Raw genomic sequence first — 23,375 nt, forward strand, 5'->3', positions numbered from 1 at the left:
ACCATTATAGCTAAATCTATATAAACTCATAGCAATAAGCAACACTGAAATGACAAGATTGTCTTTACCATCAATTCAGTCTTAAGACCTTTAAAGGGCAGGGTCAGAAAGCCTACCTCCTTTATCATCTAAATTGTGTTGATGGGGTGAAAAAACATCTTCATTAAAAAGAAGAAAAAGAAAAGAAATAGGTGGACAGCCCTTCTTGGTAGCCCCTACCTAATGCCAGGGTGAAAGAGGCAGAGAGAGGGATAAATTCAAAGATAATATTACAAAAATGTTACCTGTACTTTCTTGACTTGCGTATAGAAAGCCCTATAGTAGCCTGGCAGACCCATGATGCTGTTCTCAATGTCCAGGAGTTGACAGCAGGAATTGATGACCAGTATGTTGCCAGCATGCAAGTGACCTGGACAAGATACCAAATTTAAGATATATATTGAGAAAAATAAAAAAATTTAACGGGAGAACACAGAAGTCAACATCTCTTATAGACGTCACATATTAATTCAGCAGTATTTGACTTGAGCTACACATATTTCCGTTTCAAGCAAAAATATGCCCGTTTTGTCTATAAGTGAAGCTATATACAGAAGTCAAGGGTAGCATCCACATAAGCATATTATTATGGTATAGAAAATTCATGTTCATGCTTCAGGGAAATTAATTTTAATTGCAATATTTCGCGTCCCATCCCCACTGAAACAATTTAAGATAATTCAGGAGATGGACTGCTTCAACGCTGCCCAACAGGGCCAACCCTAGGCGAGTACGATGCAGCATCAAAGCAGAAAGATTATAATATGTCTCCTATTCATAGAAATTGAAATCACATCCTTAGTAAGCAAGGAGAACAGAAAAACCACTCCCCGCCCCCCCCCCCATGCTGGTTATCATTACAATTATGCTCAAGTACCAGCTTTGAGGAAGCAAAATTTCCCAACTTAGTCATAAAGATACTCATTTTCATATTTGATTAAGCTATTAAGCTATTCTTTCCCTGCCATTGAAGTCTCATACAGGTATCATAACCAATAGAACTATGACATTAATTCTTTTTTTTTTTTTTTTTTTTTTGATTACTCACCATATGGGAAACCTTTATCGTGTAAAAACTTCAAAGCTTCCAAAATCTGTCTCCCAAATGTTTTCACAGCGCCAATGTCCAGTGGCATCCGTTTCTTTGGATTTCCATATTTGGTCATATAATTGCCCTTGGGCTTACATTTGCACAGGTAGTCTCTCAAAGTTCCGGGCTCATAGTAATCCCTGATAACCATCCCTCCATTCTCATTGGCTGCTGTAAAGTGGCATGGATATATGTAGGGATGCTGTGGGTGACATGAAAAATCATCAAATGAGGCAAAAAATACAATACTTTGAATAATGTAATAAAAAGGCAAAAACAAAATAAATGTGAATACACCAAAAGAGTTTGTGAGTGAATCATCAATATCAGTTGGGTGTAAGAAAGCCTTTTACAAGAAAACAACCTTTTTAATTTTTTATTATCATTTTCTGTGAGTTTGGACAAAGGATAATTTTTGTCCACTTTTTAGAGTGACCAATGCTTAACTCTAAAAAAGAGAGAAGAACGATGAAAAGACACCTGTATGGCTCCAAAACTCCAGGGTAAAAAAAATCAGAAAGTATTATGATATATATGACGCAAAAGTGACCAAAATTTCTATCAAAATAAAAAAGGAAAAAGAAATTCAATCAATTTCTATCACAAAAGCACATCTTTGTCTTTCAAAGCAAAATAAACCTAAAGTAAAACTTAATTGTAAAACTAGAGAGATTTTAATGTAATTTTGATCTCACTTGCCTTTATCATAGGAAGAACTTTCATGATGGCTGTCAGTTCTTTTACTGGTAGGTACATGTCAGGTCCAAACTCCATCTGTAGAAAATAGCAGAGATGAATGTATGTCAGTTAAGGAAAGGCATGTATATCTTTTATACTAGCTGAAACATTCACTATACCTTAAAGAATGTCGACCTTGAAGGATAAGATATGGTCAGATAACATTTTCTCTTATTCATTTTAGATTTTTAAATAAATGTTTGCCATCTCCCTGTACCCAGGTGAGTCTCAAAACTGAGAAATTTAACTTCCACTGACTCCACACAAAACATAGACATGGTGAGATACATGCAGATAGAATTACAGGTAACAACTCTTCCTGTATCTTACTGATCTCTTTCCCATTGTTATCCATTCTATACACCCAGCCTTGAGGGTCACTGTTAAAGTCCATTCATTAATCACAGGCAATTGTTTCTCCTTGGCATATACCAGGCTAAAACTACAAAAAGGGTGTAAGAGAACAAAACAAATAAGATAAAAAAAACAAGCATAACCTTCTCTTCTTCAATTTCTAATAAGAAAAAAAAAAACGAACTAAAAGCAAAAAACAAAATCAGCAATACCCATGAAAGCATTTGTCTGACTTTGGGTTGAGCAAGGGGCTTGATGAGTATGAAGTGCTTCCGTATTCTCCAACCTGCACACACATATGAGGACAAAATAAACACAATACCTCACAAGTCATGAAGCACTGAGAGCAAAGATCATAAAACTACAACATTCTTTTTGTCTCTTAAAAGCCTAAATTATTCAGTAAAACTATCAAGTAGCTTATTTGACTTCTATACCTCTTTCAACATCACTCATCTGATTCGTATGCTGAAAAGTTCAAAGTATTTATCTCAGACACTGAGTGAAAACTGATTTTGTTTAGCTTTGTCGAGACTGAATAATATCTCTTTCTAAATAGAATAATAAAAGAAAGCAACATGATGATTGCTAGAATAAGAAAATCTAAACAGTGCATCTAAAATTCTCATAAAACATATTGCATTAATGAATGCAAAGGAAGGCTGAGCAGATTGCTACACAAGTCTCCACACTTAGATGGATTTTTCAACACTCAGCCAATGAGACATTTGCTTGCCATACCTATGTCAGGAAAAGGTTCCACAACATCCCAGTTGGGTTCAGACCGGAATATCATGGACACATGTTGAAGAGCAAGTTCTGTAGATGTTACAAAATATAAAACAAAATAAGAAAACACAAAAGATGACGCTGTCTCCAGCTTCAAAACTGTGCATTACAAAAAATGTGTGTCTGATACACGTAAAAGAGAACATGTCACACTTCACACCTCTGACAAGAGTAAATGAAACATAATCTTAAAACAAAATTCCTAAACAACATACATAATTAAAAGGTGAAAACAATCAGTTGGACCCTAACCCTTAGTTTAGTTTTAGTTAGGTTTTATGGCGCTCGCAACTGCATGAGGTCATATGAGTGCCAAGGGGTGGATGTCAACACAGAAGTCCAAACGAGGAATCAGGCTTACTCTGCTCATCTCTCTAGCCTCAACAGCACAAAGTCTGCTTCGACTATCAAGGCACCCCAGAAATAGCAGTTCACATGAGAGTGACAAACATACAAAAGAAGTAGAATAAAAATGACCATAGTAAGGATGAGGGGGAAAAAAGCAGCAGTTCCCCTTATTTTGTTGCAGCACAGTATGAGCATTACATTGATAAATCAGCCCATTTACAATTCTACTGTGCTGTGCACGAGAACATGTTAATATCCCCCTTTGGGAAAGACCTAAAGATAACTTCAGTCAATAACAGGCCCTAACCCTATGGTATGTTAAAGAACAAAGGACATCTCCAAAACCCCGGTAGATTCCATTTACCACACAAACTGATCATGGCAAAACAAAGTGCACTGCAAAAACCCGCAAATAAAATTGTGCATTTTCACACTATACGAGAAAGATGCATGAACATTGCAAATAAACCAGTGCATTTTCACATCACTTACAAAAAGTTGCGAACGGCGAATGGAAACAAAATTCAAGAATATAATAAGATTTTATGCAAATCCCACTGAGATTTTTTTATTGAAAAAATTTTTTTTTTACTTGGTGGGCTCCGATTTTATCAGAGAAGATCTACTTGGCAGGTCTGTGTTAAGAAAAGCAGAAGAGCAGAGTTCAAAGTTAAAGTACATATACGATATATAGTTGAGTGCCTCTCTGGGGCTCTCGTGACACCACAATAACTGTCTTGTACCATTTCAGATTTCAGTCACCCAGGTGACATTTAGCCAGCCAGCTGTTGAGATGTACTATGCCCAAATTTTGACTTTTAAAAAAAATTTCAGTTTCTTAATCTGTGGTATTTGTTGCATGTGTTCAAAAATAATTTGTCAAAATTTAAATTCTACAAATTGAAACAAAAAGCAAGAAATTTTAGAAAATTGAAACGTTTTTTTTTTCTCTCCTGAAATAATTAGTTGTCTGGGCTGAGAACATTGTTATGCCTTGCTGACTATATACAGTTGCAGCTTGCTACACATATACAACCACTTTCATTATAATACTCTGTCCCTACTGGAGGCAAAGTATCCATTGTGGTTGGTTAGCGGGTGCTCTGGTGTGCTTTGCTCCTTCTTCCCTATCAAAAATCTATCATCCATATCTCTCATCCTTCATTTTTTAAATATGTTACTCTTTAATAACACCAACACTTCTAATCTTGGTTCTTATATGAACTATTGTGGTGCTACAGATGTGGTAAAACTCTTGCTAAAACTTTAGTGTCCATTTTCACATGGGTGAGCCATGAAAAATAGAATAAAGTAACTATTCCAAGCCTACAAAATCCTCACTGAAAGAGGCATGAATAGACTGGACAACTTTTTTATTACCAATCTGATGCTTTACTACTTGGAATGGACATATATGGTAACATCATGTAAGATCTCAGAAAAAGATTGACACTGGGGGCAAAGATAGAAGTTTTCATGTGTCTGGCAAAACATAAAGAGAGCAATAAACAGCATCTGGGTTTGGCATTTATGCTCTCAAAGCCTAGCACAGTGGGACTCATCCATCATCATCATCATAATAATAATAATAATCAATAACAATTATTGCATTTAGTGCATATCTTTGCTCTACAGCATGTTCTATGTGCTTTACAACTGTTATTGCCTCAGTAGACCCTAAAACACTCTGAAATATTCTTGGCCTCCCAAGAAGCATACAATGCAAGCAGCCGAATAAGTCTTCAAATGCTAACAAACTGATAAGATATTTCGCAAACTATAGCCAGATACCCATTCCCACATGGGTGAAGCAAGGAAAATTCATGTAAAGTGCTTTTCTCAAGAACACAGAGTCAGACCTCTGACAGGGTTTAAACCCTGACATTTTGGTTATGAGCCCGAAAGCCTAACAACTCAGTCACTGTTGTTTGATGATGCATGTTGTCAGAAAGTCTTAAAGTGCTGGTATAAAAAAAAAGTTATAAACAGAAAAGTAAAAATGTCATCAGGGTATTGCTGCCATCCATACCCAAGGAAGTACAGTCAAACCTGTGTAAGACGACCACCCATTGTCAAGGAGAAAAGTGGCCGTATAAGACAGGTGGCCGTCTTAGGCAGGACTGATCAAGATGAAGAAAACAAACCATTCCCATCTGAGGTCCCAATCGAAAGTAGCCGCGCTGTTGTTGTTTTTGTTGTTGTTGTTGTAATTTGTTTGTATTTTGTTTGTAATTTTTATGTTGTAGCTGATTTTGCGCAAGGGTGACAATGAAACGAAATGTATCAGGCGAGGAAGACAGAGTGGCTATGGTAAAACAAATACATGAGTCGCCACCACTCGGAGAACGAGCGACGCTTCTGTCACAAGATCATGTTGACGTCCATTGTTACTTTGTTACAGACTGTGTAAATAGTGATCACTCATCTCACTTATGATTTGTGTATGAGTTCTGGGCGGGGCTTATGAGTTATGAGGGGTCACACGCTTACCTCACCAGCAGCTGAAAATTGGTACCTATTGGTCAACAGTGGGAGGAGCCTAAGCAACATGATCAGTTGGAGGGGCTACCTAACAACAACGACAGGTGATTGAATTATGACGGCTCGCCTACAACGCTTGGGGCCAATGCACAATTTATGACAAAACGTAATGGAGTCACTAAGGTGGCCGTCTAAGACAGGTGTTATTGCTTAGTGTGATAGGAGTTGTGTGTTAAAATATGGTGGCCGCGGACGTGTTGGACAGGTGCCCGTTTTACACAATTAAATTATATAGAAAAAAAGAAAGGGAGGAAATGGAAAGTGGCCGTTTGTACAGGTGGCCGTCTTATAGAGGTGGCCGTTAGGGCAGATTTGACTGTATTTAACAGTGAGATGAGGATAGACAATGAACGTTCTTGGCAGTATGTTAAGTGTTTTAGCGCCAATAAAATGGCAGCTTGCACTATATGCTTCCCAGGAAGTTGAGATTGTTTCAGAATGCGACCAGGTCAGCTGGGGTAATAATATAGATTGTAAAGCGCATAGAGTTTGCTGCTGAGAGGGAATATGCCCTATCTAAAGGCTATCTGTTATGCAAATACATTAAATCTTAGTATACAGCACGCCAGTTCAGCTGGCTCACAGCATCACTTGATCACTTACAGTCAAAATAAAAATCTATCAAACCCCCAGTCAATCCTTGTTATCAACATATGTACATATTGTAATAAAACCTGTACATTTATTGCTTGGATCATTCATTTCTACTCAGTTTGGTGTTTACTTAATGTAAATAGGTTATTAAACATGAGCAGAGTTATATGGAAGTTCTTGATGCTGAAAACTCGGATAATACAAGTTGTTACATACAATGGAGGAATAGCTTTCATATCAAGAGTTAAAAAGAAAGAAATATTTCCTAAGATTTCAAAAGTTTCACTTACCGAGAAAGTTTGATGAATAGTTATTGGCATCTAAGAATTTTTTCACCATTATGCTGTTGGCAACAACAGGGATGCAAGTGATGGCTTGCAAATAATTCTGGGGAAAGCAAAGAGGAAATATTCTTCAAAACCAAACAAGATAATCATTTGATTCGTTCTCGTCACTTCACTGCCATCATTCCCACAATTTAAAAAAAAATCAGCACAAAGCCCTAATTACAGGTACAAAGATGGCATTGCTATTTGAGAGAGCTGTTCTCTTTTGGTTTAGATATGTTACAACAATCAAAACTTTGATTCAGTCAATTTATAAGTTTTTCTGACTTCTGCAGTAGAGAGTGAGTGGTTTTTTAAATTTTCATATTGAGAAGATAATCAGACACAAAACTAGCAATATTTAATTAAGCTCTTCTCAAACTCCTCTGAGAATGCCATATTCAGGAAACATGGGAGATTTATTTAACACTTTTCTCCCATGCAGAGCACAGAGCGCGTAACACTTATCCCCACAGACCAGGATACAGGTGTCGTACATGCTATATCACACCATCACCGATCGGCGTCCCGTGGGGGAAAAGGGATGGCTTCTTAGCATCGCCAATCGGCTTCCTGATGGGGCATAGTGTTAAGTGAAAATATAAGGCCTGCAAGCATCACTCATGTAGAAATAAAGATAAACAGTAACTCCGAAACACTGTCAGATCTTCATTCTTGTGATCAGCATGAAAAAGTTCTAAATAATTTATTTTAAAAATCTGTGCCTGATGACATACATGAAGACTCATGGAGTCAACATACGTTCAAACTTGCTCCAATGGCCACCTGTTCAAGACAATAATCTGTACAAATGGCCACTTTCAATCCCGATTTGTGTTATTTTAAATATAGTTACATTGTCCAAGCACTTGTCTAAAAAAACAATTTACTTCCTTGTTCCTTGGCAATCGGTGACCATCTTAGACAATTTTGACCGTATTAAAGACCCCTTCACTTACAAGTTTATTGATTTAAACTGAATATCCATTGAGTATTTCATTGATTTGGTGTTCATAAATAATCCTTGCAGAATACAGAACATTTTTATACAAACAAACAAAAAAAAATTAAAAATGAGCAAAGAATTATACATAACAATTGGCATTAAATTTTATAAAGCCATGAACTTCTGCTGACTTTCTCTTAAATAAATAAAACATGTTTGACCATTACTTAATTGAAAAAGTTTGCATTCATAAAAGTACTCCATTTTTGCAGTTTGCGAAGGGTGGTAGAAAAAGAGGAAATTCAGTCAAGCCCAACTTTTGAGAATGGAAATCATAGTATAGTCAATCTGAAGCATCACCGCATTTTGTCTGACAACACTTGATACATAATGGCAAAGAACATTTCCTTTTGAGCATCCATAATAAGCTATTCTCTGAAATAATTGGCATGAATAGACAGCTTTTTATCTTACCTGTAAGCCATTTTGTCTTTCGGCTATAAATTCTCTGTCAAAGTTTCCGAACACTTTTTTTGGAGGAAGGGGAAGATCAACGTTTGAAGATTTAAGTTGAGCATCAAGTTTCTCGAAATCACTGTATCGCTTAGTGATCTGCCACGAGTTGTCTTTCAAAGGTCCACGCTGAACTCGAATGATATATTCCTGTAGAAAATATTTAATGAGAGAAAATCAAGATAAACAAAACATTCCTCTGTACATTTTGCACTTTAATTTTTAATAAAGAGTTTCACTTCAGTCTGGGTTTTATCAATGTAAACATCATATCAAACACAGTGTATCAATTTTGGAGAAAACGTTTTTGGCCCCTGCATAAGGACACTGTTCTGACAGGAAATGTGCAGTAGAATGGAAGAGAAAAGTTTGGACCTAAACTGTAGTAAACTGGGTTCACATTCAATTTCAAATATCATTCAAGTTTAGTTTTAGCAAGAGCTTTACGGCACCTGCAACACATATAAGTGCTGAAAATAGAGGTGTTACAAGAGAGTAACAAACACTAAAAAAAAAAAGGAGGGGAGATAAAGACGATAGATGCTTGATAGGAAACAAGAAGCAAACCACACCAGAGCACCCGCCAACCATCCACCATTCAAGTTTGTAACCAACCACAGTACTATAGCAAAGTTAGAAAAATCAATTCGTTTACAAGCCAGTAACTTGTCCAGGTGGTGCAGAATATAGAATTATATGGAAAAACACAATACTTTGCATTTCCTTTTCTGAGTAATGGTGGTTTCAAGCTTGAGACTGCCTTTGACCTTTTTCAACACACAGTTAAGTTTTAGATAAAGATTTGATCCCCCATACATCAAATAACAAGGAAGTTTTACGGCAATACTGAGCTGAAATGCAAGTGGGCTATATAGTAGGCTAAGATATATCTTAATTTTCCATATACTGGCACTTTAGTTTGATGGTTCACACACACACACACACACACACACACACACACACACACACACACACACACAGCATATCACACACACACACACCCATTCACACACACACTGTCTCACACATGATGTCATACACTTTGCTGAGTCACTCGTCAAAACTGCCTGCCCTGTCATCAACCGAACTGAACCAAACATTATCACACAAGATTAAGCTTTCAAGTCTACTCATGGCACTGGTCGGAGTGGGTACGTCACAAACGGTGCCTCGATTATTTATTACCGGACTCAGACTGGACTGGCATGTAGTGTAGAGATTAGGCCCTTTGCTGCTGCAAGTAGGCTACCTGATTTCGAGTCCTGAGTGGAGAAATCTGTATCTCTGCCTTTCTACTGGGAAATTGTATCCCTCTCAGCCAAGGTTAGGCCCTAAAAGGCAGGGGTAGAAGCCCATCTCCTGAATGATCTAAACTGTGTCAATGGGGGCATAAAAACATTTACACTATCTAAAAAAACATTTTTTTGAAAGACTGGTATTTTTTTAAAGTGTTCTCGCACCACGGCAAACTCTCCACTGTACCACATTCAAGAATTCCTTGTCTACCAAAATCAGGCTTGCTCTGAAAAGTCTATATAACATAATAAATGAAAATGTTCAGCTGGTAGATGGATCAAAGAAAAAATTTGCTGAATGATGGACATACATTTTTTGTACTCTGTGATGTTTCTTAAAAAGTTGATTTGTCTCCAAATAAACAATGTCAACTATGAAGAAGAATGAAGTAACTTTATTAATATAAATAACAACATATAATGTGATTTCTTTTCTTAATAGCGCGAATAGGCTATGATAAAAAATCCTGATCTTTTCCGACCCTATGGAAACATGTGCGCAGAGATTCAAAATTTGCAGATATCCTTTTGTCTAATAATATTCTCGTATCAAGACCGATTATAATTAAAGTGTAACAACTTTTCCCTGATTGGCCTCAAGTCAGGCAAAAGGCAGACAATTTCAAGTCTTTAAATTTCTGGATTTTTATCCCTAAATTCAGAGCCTCTGTTGTACTGAGCAGCCTACAGTGAGACATGGTAAACGAACAGATTGAGAATGTCATGTATTGTGTTTCAATAGTAGAGTGTAGTCAAATTGAAGTACAGGTGGAATCAAAATACATACCCGATTAAAGAGTTTTTCTATATATTGCAAATGACAATGCTTTCTTTTAAGCTGGCCCGCCCACTTTTAAAAATACAATCTTTGATATATATATACAGGATTAGGAATATAAAGACAGACAAAGTGAGGTGGTGGTTAGGTTAACAATAGTTCAGTTGGCCTAATAAGCTAGTAAGTGATGGCTCATGGGACTCTGAATTTCTTTACTGTACTATACACAATTTAGAATTAGACAGATTATTTCACACATTCACTGACCTAATTTACTCTAAACAAGAGCCTGGTAGGCTATGGCCTAAAGGAAAAAAAATATTCAATATGCAGTCGAACCTGCCCTGACGGCTACCTCTATAAGACGGCCACCTGTACAAACGGCCACTTTCCATTTCCCCCCTTGCGTTTTTTCTACATAATTTAACCTGTGTAAAATGGGCACCTGTCCAACGCGGCCGTGGCCACGATATTTTAACACACAACCCCTTTCACACCAAGAAATTTAACCCCTGTCTTGGACGACTGCCTTAGTGACTCAATTACATTGTCATAAATTGAGCATTGACCCCTGATTTTGTGGGCGAGCCATCATAATCCAATCACCTGTCGATGTTGTTAGGTAGTCCCTCCAACAGATCATGTTGAGTAGGCCCCTCCCACTGTTGACCAATAGAGGTAACAAATTTTCAGCTGCTGGTGAGGGAAGCGTGTGATCCCTCATGACCCATAAGCCCCGCCCACAAATCATACACAAATCGTAAGTGAGATGAGTGGTCACTGTTTACCCAGTCTGTGACAAAGTAACAATGGACGTCAACATGAACTTGAGATAGAACAAGCATCACTCGTTTTCCTAGTGGTAGCGACCCGTGTTAGTTGTACCATAGCACTCGGTCCTCCTTGTCTGACACATTTTTTTACATCGTCATCCTTGCACAAAAGTAGCAACAAAAGAAAAAAAAGAAAAAATAACCAGCGAAAACAACAACAACAATAACAACAACAACAACAATGCCGCCACCTCCAGTTGGGACCTCAGAAAGAAATGGTTTGTTTTCTTCATTTTGATTGACAGTCCTGCCTAAGATGGACACCTGTCTTATACATCCACGTTTCTCCTTGATAATGGGTGGCTGTCTTACACAGGTTCGATTGAATTATGATTATAATGTGTAACTTCACAAAACTTGACATGGCAAATAATGGCCTGAGATTCTTCTAGGGGTGTGATAATTTAGTCATACCAACATCAACGGATAAGATCTTCGACTACCATTCCCTAAATTAAGAGAAATATTCTTTAAAAATCCTACAACGTATGAAAATGCAGAACTAATCAACCATCAGGAAAATCGACGTACAACTGTACCACAAACCAAAGTGTGATAATAAAGGAAAGGTCACTCACGATATGATCTGCCTTCTTCTGTGCCGTTTCAATGGAGCACGATAGCGCCGTTGTATCATCCAACGTCACTTTTGTTGATTTTTTCTGCTCAAAAACATTTGCCATGCTGAAATATTCCCTGTACCAAACTGAATATTAAACCAAAACCTTCTAAAATCCCGATAAAACCATGTTCCTCTGAGCTGTTAATTTCACTTCAGTTTCTAAACGTTCTCATATTTCCCAGAATCAACTTGTGACTTGGAGGGGCGTGTCATAATCAGGTATCAAAAAGCAGTATTAGTTTTTGTTTATGTCGTACCTTTTCAATGAAAACAACCTTTCAAAATCTAGATTATAATAAACACCGATTGGGGATTTTTAAAACTCAATTTGTTTTCATGATGTGAAAATGTATTTTGACGTCAAAGAAAATTTGAAAGGGGAAATAAACCAAAAAAATATTGCTGCAAAATATACACAGTTCTATTTGGAGCAATATGGCTGCGCCCATAGGGTGCACCTGAAACGTCCAGAATTGGGTGTTGATTGAGGTCGTCGTTAAAAGTCAAAGTCAAAGTAGTATTTAGTGATCCTTTTCTACTTCAGGTTGTTTTGTGGGTAGCGGTTTTGTGAAGCCTTGATGTCTTGAATAAGAGAAATGAAACTGTCACCGCTGACCACTGTCGTGTCTCAGTCTCAAACTCAGTCAGTACTGTCTGCTGTCTGTCTCTCTGTCTGTTTCTCTCTGATTGTCTGTTTTCTCCCTCTCTCTCTCTCTCTCTCTCTCTCTCTCTCTCTCTCTCTCTCTCTCTCTCTCTCTCTCTCTCTCTCTCTCTGGCGATTGTCAAGATTTCCGCGTTTAATTCCGATGTGCGTTTTTCATAGCCTCAGGTATGTTGGCCTCTCATTCAAAGGTCCCGGGTTCGATTCGGGTAGCGACCAAAAAATTTTCTTCTCTAAAATAATTGTCTCCTTTCACATCCTTTCCTGATCTCTAACAATGTTCTGTTGTCTGCTTTCATTTCCACTTTCTGCCCCCACCCCCTCACCTCCTTTGCCCCCTCCTCTGGGCTCCTGACTCTTTCTGCAGCCTTTCTACTGCTACTCCTTGGCTCCTCCTAACTGCTGTCTTTCTGCCACACCCCTGATCTTCTGGTAGGAAAGATCTACACCTCTAGCCTTATCGGACAAGGGCGAAAAATCTCGGAGGGCCCATGTGCAAATTGCGCACGTTAAAGATCCCTTGGTGGTCTAAAATCGATAAGAGTAGGCTTCGGCCGCCACGCGGGCAAAATTCAAAATTTCCTACCAACGAAAAAGTATTAGGTGTGTCCCGCACGCTCATATGACCTTATGCAGTTGCGAGCGCCGTAAAACCCTATACTAAACAAACAACACACACACACACACACTCTTCTCTCTTCCTTTTCTCTTACTCTTTCTCTCGTTCTCACAGACATCATACACACAACAAACATGATCAAACTCTAACTTTTAACTTGACTATATCTAGTTCTAAGTCTGCCTTAGAAAGTCATAGATAAATCTAGATCTAGTAGATCTAGATTTAGATCTAGATCTAGATATATCTAGATCTCGAATATCTAGATCTAGAGTATAGGTCTAGATCTGGCGATTGTTAAGATTCCCGTGTTTAATTCCGATGAGGGTTAGGGACCAAAGCGAATGCCTGAGGGTATGAAAAACGCACATCGGAATTGAGCGCGGGAATCTTAACAATCGCTCTAGATTCTAGGTCTAGTAGATCTAGTCTACTCAGTAAGTCTTATACGGGGTGCCCACTACGGCTGGATCGGGACGATCGCCCAACTCGATCGCCTGAAACTGAATTACTGAAAACAAACACGTTTGTTTTTGAGGCGATCGAGTCGGGCGATCGGCCTGATCGGCCGATCCCAGCAGTAGAGGGCACCCCGTATTATTATTCTTAACTCATACCCATGGCCATAATTTTGTATGTTGATCATGATGTCTAGATTCTAGATCTAGATTTTATTTTTGTTTTTTTATGTGTGTGTGTGGTGTGTGTGACAATGATTGACACGATGCAGTGGAGTCAGGAGCTCATCAATTTTTTGGGCTTAGAATCTAATCTAGATCTAGAATCTATGTGGAGTTACGAGTTGGCCCTATTGGTGTCATCTTGAAAGTTAACCTTTGTTCATACAATTCTATCTTTTGGTAAAAGTAGAAATACCCATCTTCTCTAAGTTCGGAGGTAATATAGGCCCAAAGCGAGATAATGACCACCAAAACTTGATACAATAGGCCTATATAAAACTAGAACACAGATTGCTCGAAATCAAGCATTCGTCGAGCAGTGCCTGCGGTCCGGGTTTTTTTATTCCTTTTTATCTTTGTAAGAAAATTGGCGCTTTTTCGGCAGTTCCCACCCCTCCATTGTTATTCGCTGGTTTTGGCCCCAAGAGTAGTGGGGTGGCTTGCCCCCCGGCCTAATAAAAATATGGTGGGGGGTTTCAGGGGGGCATGCCCCTGAATTTTACCATAATTTGATGTTTTGCAGTTGTTAGGTTTGATATCTTAGCTCGCCGTGCTTCAAAGGTATTGATTTAGACGTAGATCTAGGCTCAAATAAGGGGGGTGGGAACTACTGAAAAAGCACCAAAAAATTACACTTAGCTCGAACAAAAACACAGATTAGTCTAACTTACTAATTATGCACTTGAGACAAAATAATAATAATAATCGGAAAAAGGCAAGGAGGTAAAATACCACCCCCTCCTTCTCCACAAAAGCAGCTAGCTGTTCTATTTTTAGTTCGCTGCTCGACACGTGTGCCTAGATCCTACACCTAGTTAGGCTTGCATGGGGAGCGGGCGAGGGGAGGGGTTGTGCATCATACGATCGGCTGCCCGACACCTCTTTGCGAAGGACTGCGCACTTGGTTGGATAGGGATGCATTGTTTCGTCATCGTGTTGTTGAATACTGTGATATATATATATATATATGCTTATCTTGTCAAATATATGTTTGGAAAATTTTGAAAAGGTACCATTCGACTGGTGCAGACTTATTCGAAAGACCGCTCGCAGTGACTTGTGCAATTAAATTGTCTTGGTACCGGTAAGCTCATTACCGATCGAACTCGAAAACGTTGCTCATTGTGTTTCTCATTCTCAATCTGTCAATATCAGATTCTCTCAAATTTCAAATTCAAGTCAATAGGCATAATCTGATCTATGGCTGAAAAAAGAACAATCTCTGTACCAACCCAATCTTTCTTGCTTCCCTTTCTGACACAGCCGATACCATAACACTGTTCACTTATCCCTCGAACTACGGACCTCTCTATTTGCCGAGGCTGGTACTGACGAATTTGAGTTTTCCGTGTTATACTGTATCTTCCAATGCTTGAGAGTCCTTTGAAACTGAAAAATTTACATTATTTGTGCCTTTAATCAAATAAATGATAGACGTGTTTTCATATTTGATCTTATACTAATGTTTCATTAATGGAAATTTTTTCTTCCCTTTATAGTCAATTTTTCAGGTTGTGGTGCTTTCAAGACCGTAGGAAAATGACTACAGTCCTTGCAAACCAGAGTCGTGTCCCAGGACTGCTCCATCACTCTCTCCTTCGAAACTCAAAGCTATGTCATCATATCAGACAGTATCTCCAGTGCTCTGTGTGCAGAGCATTTGGACGAATTGCTAATTCAACACGGCAACAAAAAGACTCCTTTTTTCCACAGAACCAATGTACTTTAATAGCCTCCCATCATTGCCATGCAAGAACATTTGTTTCTGTTTCTAGTCCAGAGAAGTCCAGACATGTTATCTTTAAACACAATAGCAGTGCTCCCAACTGTGCAGGTTTGTTCACGCACAAACTTCTATCCGCTTGCACATCCTTGATGTCTCCGAGGCAGATGAGTAGTGTAAAAAAGCCTGTGGTGTCCAGATTTACCGAAGACATTGACCTGGACAGTCTGAGGGAAGAACTGAGGCTGGAACGGAAAACCTCTGGGCAAAATGTACAACTTGTCTCAAAGATTAAAGAAGCTGTAGCTGCAAAATGTGATGCCGCTGTTGCAAACTTGAGTGAAGCCGACGCAAAGTCTCTCAAAGTGATACAGCTAGAGCACAACTTCCTGTACTCTGAGGGGTACCATATTCCAGTAAGTTGAAAAGTTTATTTGACATTTTAATTACTGAGAAGGAAAAAGTACAATAGTTTTTTGTTGTTTTTTTGTTTTGGGGATTTTTTTAGCTCATCTCAGAATCCTGTTGTCTTTTCATAGAATCTAGGGGATAAATAGTTGAATAGACATTGAAATGCCACCTAGTTAGTTAACTTATCCGTCAGTTTCATTTTCCCACATTTTTTTTTTCAGACTATGACAGGCTCAAGCCATAAGAGAAAGAAATTTTATTTAAATTAAACAACTTAAGCAGAGAAGAAGAAAAAAAACAGGACTAAAAAAAGGAAAATAAGTGAACTGCATGTTATGAAACAAACTATGATAATGTAAAAAATATATATTTTTATTATTCTGTCAGATAGCCGGAAACTCCCCCCCCCCCCCCCCCCATCAACTTTTTTCCTGGTTGGTTTTAGCTTTTGAACACTAAAAGTTCCTAACAAAACAGTTATTTCTAAACAAATCTGTACCTTTAGCATGAAAAGTGGTCAGCATCTCTGTTCTTCCTGACATAGCCCCTTGCTAAGTTCTCCCCCTTTTCTTTGCCTCTGGGTGTTGTTCTTTCCGGTCATGGGTGGTTGGTGAATTCTAATGTATGTGGTCTGCTTGTTCTACTTATTTTAAGGATTGCTTTTGCAATGTTGAAATGCAATTTTGATATCTAGTAATTTTTTAACCCATAGGCTGAAATCATACATGATGTGATGTTAGAAAATATAGAAATTTCATTGAAAAAGGATGGAAGTAGAGTCGACTGCTTATGACGTTTGTCTTTTTTATTTACCAATTGTGTCTTTCACTTTTATTGTTTTGGCTCCGTCACAAAAGATGCTTCCCTACCTATTAAATTTGTAAATAATTTTGATGTTAATATGAATTTTTTTTTTCTCATGACGATTGCGTAATATATACTGAGTCTTTTTGTCTCTTTGAATTCTGCTTTGATTTTGTTCATTTTGTAGTTTCATTTTTTTTTTAAATCTCAAAAGGAATCCTAATCCCATCATTCATTTATTTCCCCAGAGTCTGGAGGAAATGACCAGTGAGAACTGGCTTGAGGCAATGGGCTGCAAGTCGAAAAACCAACGGCTGAAGTATTACCTTTTCCTGCAAAGACGAAAGGTCCTAAAGGAAAATTTTATTAAAAAAAGAGAAGAGAAAAAGCAAAACAGAACTGTTAGGCCAATGAATTCGTACGAGCACGGAAAAATTTTCATGCGCATTTATGAAAGCACTATGAAGAGGTTAGTGAAATACATTTTGTGTTTGTTTTAGTCTGGTAGTATTTTTCTTTGAATTTGAAGCTTTATGAAAAAGAAAAATTAAAATCTACTATAATTTTGAAATCCACACAGTACCAAAAAAAAGAGAAGAATATTCCTCTTCTTTCAGTGGTTGTTATGTTCCCTAGTATGTTCCTCTCCTTCTTAGTATTTTCAAATTTGCTGATTTGTCACTGTAGCCTAATCTGTTTCTGGTGAAATATGCTTATTTTGCGGTCCTGACTCACTACACTCAACAGCTCAACATCACCAGTATCTCCTCTCAGCCTGGCTCTGTGTCGGAAGAGCCTTCAAAATTATGTGCATAAAATAATGATGATATTAATAATACAGTCCGTGCCGGCTTTAAGCACGCCGGCATAAAGCACATTTCGGACTCAAGCACGCTAAACGGCTCTTACCGAATTTTTGCTATATAAATCACATGCCTTTAAGCACGGTAACTTCGGCTTCAGGCACGGTTCATTTACAAGATAGCCAATACTTTCAAGATGACCCATCGAAGTTCGAACACAGTCTACAATGCAGCAGTGGAGTGTGTTAAGAGAAACACAAAGTGAAAGAACGCCAGTGATGGAGACACACTCACACGGGCAGAGAGGAAGGCAGAGAGATGCACACAGCCGAGCACGTGAACATAGGATCTAGCCTAGGGCAAAGCTACAAACTGACAAAAAAAAATACAAAGAGAGTCGGGGAGACGAGAAAGGGAGGCTGGCTGCAATCTCACCTTTGACCCTCCACACAGTTTTGCGGAACCACTACAGGCCTACTTACAAACAAGGGGAAATAGCACAGGAAATTTTCTACATGAAAATCTCTGGATTATGTCTACTTCGCACTCAAGCACGCTTCGGCATTAAGCACGCTTAAGCTTTCTCCCGATGACCGTGCATAAAGCCAGCTTGGACTGTACAGTATAACACGGATAGCTCAAATTCATCAGGACCAGCCTCATTAGTTCAAGGGATCCGTAGTTCAAGGAATATGTGAACAGTGGTATGGCAATGGCTGTGTCAGAGAATCAAGGGGAGCAGCAAAAATTAAGTCTGAACAAAGATTTTTTATTTTTTCTACCATTGTCCTAGATCAGACAGATCCAGGTGAGATCTATGCCTATTTACTTGAATTTGAAATTTGAAAGAATTTGAAATTGACAGACTGAGAATGAGAAGCACGATGAGCAATGCTTTCGAGTTCGACCGGTAATGAGCCTTCCATTACCAAGGCAGTTTAATTGCGTGGGTCAGTGTGAGCGGCTTTTAGTCTGCACCAATTGAACGGTGCCTTTTGAAATTTTTCAAACATAAACAATTTTATAAGATAAGCCTATCGCAACAGTAATCAACAATACAATGACAAGACAATGCAGCCCTACCCTGCTTCTCCCAACAAGCACGCATTCCTTTGTGAAGAGGGTTGGGGCGGTTGATCGTGTGATGCACAACCCTACCTTTCACCCGCTCCACACAAGCCTAGCTAGGTCTAGGACCTAGGCATGCTCAGAGGGCACACTCGTCGAGCAGCACGCAAAAAAAGGCACAGCTAGCTGTTTCTATGGAGAGGGGGGCAGGGGGAATATTTTAGGCACCTTGACTTTTTCCTTTTTTTTAAATTATTATTATTTCTTCTCTAGTGCACCTCAAAGGACATTGACTTTAGACCTCTATGACGGCGTGATTAGTTTGACTATTGACTATTCAGTGTTTGTGTACGAGCTTCGCGTGAGTGGCAAGGGCTTCATAGTTTGATTTAAAAATTTGGGGCAAATATTACGGCATCAAAATAACCATCATTCCTCGTTGAGTTTGTGTTCTTGAAAAACAATTTTCTTTTAAGAGTGGGATTGTAATTATTTTTTTTGCAAGTGAAATAAAATTTTGTACTTTCAAGTTAGAAAGGTAACTTCTCACATTTTGCAGATCAGAAGCAGAGATGTTTGGGGGTTTTTTTAACCCCACGTTGTTTTGAATGATATTAACTTACTAATGTCTGTTTTGTTCAGGTTGCGTCAGTGGCCTTGTGGTTAGGCTACTGGACCCGTAATCATGAGATTGCGAATTCTGGGGTTTGAGCGTTCACTCGCTCCGACGTTGTGTCTTTGGGAAAGGCACTTTACACAAATTTCCTATTTGGCTCTGTCCTTTCTTAACTCAGAGGTCCCGCCTCTTAAATTCCTAAATAACCTGACAATGTTAAACCTATAATACCATTTCAACATTTTTTATTTTTTTTTCAGATGGAACAACTACAGGCTGGCCTCTGCCATGCAGTACGGCGTGCCGTTGGTCATTGACATGGACTTTGAGAAACACATGAGGCCACAGGAGATCCGGAACACAGCGCATCAACTTCTTGACCTGTACGCATTCAATCGCCTTGATGACGGTGAACCTTTCCACCTTCACTTCACTTCCTGTTCAGAAACCAATTCAATTTACAGGTATTGTGGCATGTAGTCTACTTTGACTATTACATTTTTCACCCAAGGGCTTTTGGTTTGTATGGGTGGTTGGGGGGTGCCACTTGTAGGTCCTACTTTTTTTCCTTCCCTCTATTGTTCCCATTTGTCCTTCTAGCTATTTCCTTGCTCTGAATTTTCATTTCTGTGTCAATGTAGGACTTCTCTTTACTAAATTACTTGATTTGGCTGTGCCAAAATAAAAGCCTACTGTTCCACCAACAGTGGGCTACCACTCAATACCTACAGAACCTTCCGTTTTAAGATGAGATAAGATAATACATTAATGTCCCAGAGGGAAATTTTTCTTGGCGGTACAGGTCCAAAAAAAACACAAACAGGTATACATAGAAATTAATATATTATACGTTACTCTCATTAAAATTCAGTATGAAAAGAAAAGTAAAGCTGACAATAATGTACAAATCACATCAGATGCATCATTCAACCACATTGAGGAATTTGTCACAAGACCTTAGATGCATGTATGAGTATATGAAACAGCAATACATATTGGTTTTATTCCGACAGTAGCCTTATACCTTATACTTGTACCTTGTGGGTTTCTTTGTGAAAATACTGAAAAGAAAAGAGTATGTTTGTGCCTTACATGTATTGTTTCTTATAGAAATTTAATATTTGTGGGAATAGGAGTTGTTACATTTCTATTTCTATAATTTTTTTATTCAGAATGATGCAAATTTTGTTCCAAGACAACCAAGACTTCCTTGCCACAGTGACAGAAAATTCGTATCTTGATCTGTTCAAGAAACAAGAGCTGGTGTATTTGTCACCCAACGGCAGACAGGTGAGAATCTGCAAAAGTTATGTTATGTTGGCAGAAAACTGTTTAACTCTTCTAAGCCGAAGAAGCAATTTTTTTTTTGTACAGGAGAGGAAAAAAACTTTTATTCTTTTTAGAATTGTTTATAACTTGTGTTTCTTTTCTTGCTTTTTTTTTTTTTTTTTTTTTTTTTTTTTTTTTTTTTACATTTAGAAGTTGAATTGTTGAATTCCAACAAAATATCTTTTGAGCACTTACAACTGATACCTCAAATTAAGACACTGCAGCTAACATTTTTGTTTATATTTTATTCTTAATACATTTGAACAGTTGGCTTACAATAATATATATTTGTTTAAATTCTGGGAATGTACAGTTTTATCTTGTTGACAAAAGCTCTCCTATGCTTTGTGAATGATGACATTGCTCTGATTTACAATACTTTTTGTGATGTTTTACAGTCGAGTAACCCTGGGACAGTAACTGTAGTCTTATTTGACTGTTATATATAGAGGACCTTCTTTATACTCAGAAGTAGAGTTGAATTTTGTTTTATTTCTTAGTCAAAATCCTTTCCATACTTATATAATGTGTCTTTACATGGTGCAATCAGCTGCTCATCATTTTTGGGGGATGTGGAGTTATTGGTATCATCTAAGAGTGTGTTTAGTTATCTTGCTTTTGAAGATAAAAATATCCATCTGTCGTAAAAATTGAGATATTTGGCTAAAAAAGGTGGGGTTCACCTTGTGTGAGAGGTAAAAGTAGTGAGAAAATTGCCACCAAAGTTTGATGGCTTCCAAAGTTTGAGTGTCCTTGAAAATTGCAAATATACAGTTTTTCTTTGATCAACGTTTTGCAGTAAAATCCACACAGAAATGTGTCTGTAGATGGACGAAACTGATGTTGATCCATACAAAGAAATTTTTCTTTTTAATTACCAACAGTCAGAAAAATGCTGGTTCCTTTGATTTTATGATTTTAATGAGTGCCCGATTTCACCACGATGTCTCACATATTACTAGTATTTGACAATATGCCCTGAATGCTTTGAAATGTCACTTTTGTTTAGATTGAAAGAGTTTCTGAAAAGTCTAGAGGAAATGTGATTAATTCTTGTGTCTAATGAAATTTATGATTTTGCACTTGGAAGACAAAGTCGTAAGACTAAAGCTTCTCAGTTTACTGTAGAACTCTGTGCTGATCACAGGTGTAGGCTGAAATTGATGTCTTCCAATTTCTGTTTGGGCGAAAATGAAACATGTGACAGAATTGGTGACAGGTGATAGGGATGAACAACAGTGGTTGAAATCATTAGTGGATCAATAGTTTATCTTATTTTGACTTAGAACATGATCAATGATCACTTTTATTAAGCCAACTCCAACTTACTCTAAGAGAACGAAAAGAGATGTTTAACCTGAGTGGGTCTGCATTGCCCATTTCATTGTTTAGGACCAGCCATAGTTCAGTTTGTGAGATAAAGTAGAAACACGATTGGCTTCATCTGCTTAGAAGTAGTCATGTTTTTTTGGTATTTTTTACATTATTTGTTTTCACTGCAGACTTATTCATAGGAAAAAAACTTTCATATTCTTCAAATGTGTACATTATATACAAAAATCCTACGAAGTTAGCTGAGTTACACTTTACCCAACTGAACGCTCATTGTTATTGTCGTTGTGGGTTTAATAATAATAATAATAACAATAATAGATAGCATTTTTATAGCGCGTATCCCCGCTCAACAGCAGGCTCTATGCGCTTTACACTATATTATTACCCCAGCAGACCATAGAACACTCCGAAACATTCTCAGCTTCCCGTGAAGCATACAGTGCAAGCAGCTGATTAACAATTCAAACACTAACAAACTGACAAGACCTTTCGCTGTCTATAGCCGGGTACCCATTCCCACCTGGGTAAAGTGAGGAACATTCGTGTAAAGTGCCTTTCCCAAGGACACAACGTCGGGCCCCTGACAGGATTCGAACCCACGACTTTACGGTTGCGAGTCCGAGAGCCTAACCACTAGGCCACCGACGCCACTTCAGGCAGTTTGCATTGTTGTTTAGCACACAATTTGCCTACTGGTGTCTGAGGTGTTGTAGTTAGGTGCTTTACCTTGCACATACCGGTACAGAAAACGTTTGTTGATTCCTGTGCAATGAAATTCTTTTATTGCGTTTCTCCATTTTCTGTCTTCTGAGACATCACTTCCCTCTTGGTCTAGGTTGGCCCTGATCGGCAGGGTCAAAGCAGCCCGCCTCCTAGATGGTCTAAATTTTGTTGATTGACTTGTAAAACTTCTCTGTTACATTTTTTAAAAATAAGGTTTTGCTGTCCTTTTTCTGAAGGTTCTGAGGGAATTTGACCCCAACACAGTCTACATTGTCGGAGCCTTCAATGACAAAGCCACACAGGAGCCAGTGACGTTTGCCAAGGCCAGACAGCAAAACATCAAATGCCTCAGGCTGCCCCTTGATGAGCATATATCGTGAGTACTCAATTATGTGCTGCGTGTGTTTAGGAGTTAGGGTTACTTCTTTTTTCCCACCACATTTGTCTTTGAGAGACCTGCGCTCTGAAGTCTATAAAGTTATGAGACATCAGCTCACATCTATTTGCTCTGTACTGTTTTACTTTCTCATATTTGTCTCGGGGTGAGGGGGGGGGGTCACTACTTTCTATAGTGATACTGTTTTCTCTTCTCACTTTTTCTACTGTTGAACTTTTGCATTGTTTTATCCCCTGGCTCTGTTTTGACACAGTCACAAGGGTTGACAGCACCACAAACTCAAAGGAACTTTAGACTTTACCAGGGGCAGCAGGTGGTTTGTTAAACTGAACAACTTTCATTCTTATTGATCTCCTCTCCCCCCATTCTACCTCAACAACCTCCTACCCCTTTGGTCTTC

At 38.3% G+C, this 23,375-nt stretch overlaps 2 protein-coding genes across 7 annotated transcripts in view; one reads left to right on the forward strand and one right to left on the reverse strand.

The window, feature by feature from the left end:
* LOC101859021 (PX domain-containing protein kinase-like protein) overlaps nucleotides 1–12,020 on the reverse strand; it is a 28,542-nt gene extending 16,522 nt beyond the window's left edge. For all 3 annotated transcript variants that reach the window (XR_001184924.2, XM_035970234.1, XM_013083544.2), the window contains exons 1-8: nucleotides 11,763–12,020; nucleotides 8,240–8,428; nucleotides 6,784–6,880; nucleotides 2,963–3,040; nucleotides 2,434–2,507; nucleotides 1,829–1,903; nucleotides 1,088–1,331; nucleotides 285–409 (exon numbers count right to left, since the gene is read on the reverse strand). Coding sequence is in view for 2 of the 3 variants with exons in the window: in XM_035970234.1 (XP_035826127.1) it covers nucleotides 285–409; nucleotides 1,088–1,331; nucleotides 1,829–1,903; nucleotides 2,434–2,507; nucleotides 2,963–3,040; nucleotides 6,784–6,880; nucleotides 8,240–8,428; nucleotides 11,763–11,867 (987 nt within the window). In the remaining variant the exon portion in view is untranslated. The remainder of the gene's footprint in view (nucleotides 1–284; nucleotides 410–1,087; nucleotides 1,332–1,828; nucleotides 1,904–2,433; nucleotides 2,508–2,962; nucleotides 3,041–6,783; nucleotides 6,881–8,239; nucleotides 8,429–11,762) is intronic.
* Nucleotides 12,021–12,229: 209 nt separating this feature from the next.
* The window catches only part of LOC101856739 (mitochondrial ribonuclease P protein 1 homolog), an 18,143-nt gene continuing 6,997 nt past the window's right edge, over nucleotides 12,230–23,375 (forward strand). Inside the window, exons 1-6 of one of the 4 annotated variants that reach the window (XM_005100209.2) lie at nucleotides 12,230–12,320; nucleotides 15,266–15,905; nucleotides 16,953–17,173; nucleotides 19,452–19,655; nucleotides 20,364–20,481; nucleotides 22,815–22,954. In XM_005100209.2, coding sequence (XP_005100266.1) covers nucleotides 15,306–15,905; nucleotides 16,953–17,173; nucleotides 19,452–19,655; nucleotides 20,364–20,481; nucleotides 22,815–22,954 — 1,283 coding nt within the window. In that variant the 5' untranslated portion in view covers nucleotides 12,230–12,320; nucleotides 15,266–15,305. Of the gene's footprint in view, nucleotides 12,359–15,265; nucleotides 15,906–16,952; nucleotides 17,174–19,451; nucleotides 19,656–20,363; nucleotides 20,482–22,814; nucleotides 22,955–23,375 lie in introns of all 4 variants that reach the window. The other 3 variants (XM_005100210.3, XM_005100211.3, XM_005100212.3) reach the window with 3 other exon arrangements.

Source organism: Aplysia californica, unplaced genomic scaffold (assembly GCF_000002075.1).
Source record: "Aplysia californica isolate F4 #8 unplaced genomic scaffold, AplCal3.0 scaffold00240, whole genome shotgun sequence".
NCBI lineage: Eukaryota > Metazoa > Mollusca > Gastropoda > Aplysiida > Aplysiidae > Aplysia > Aplysia californica.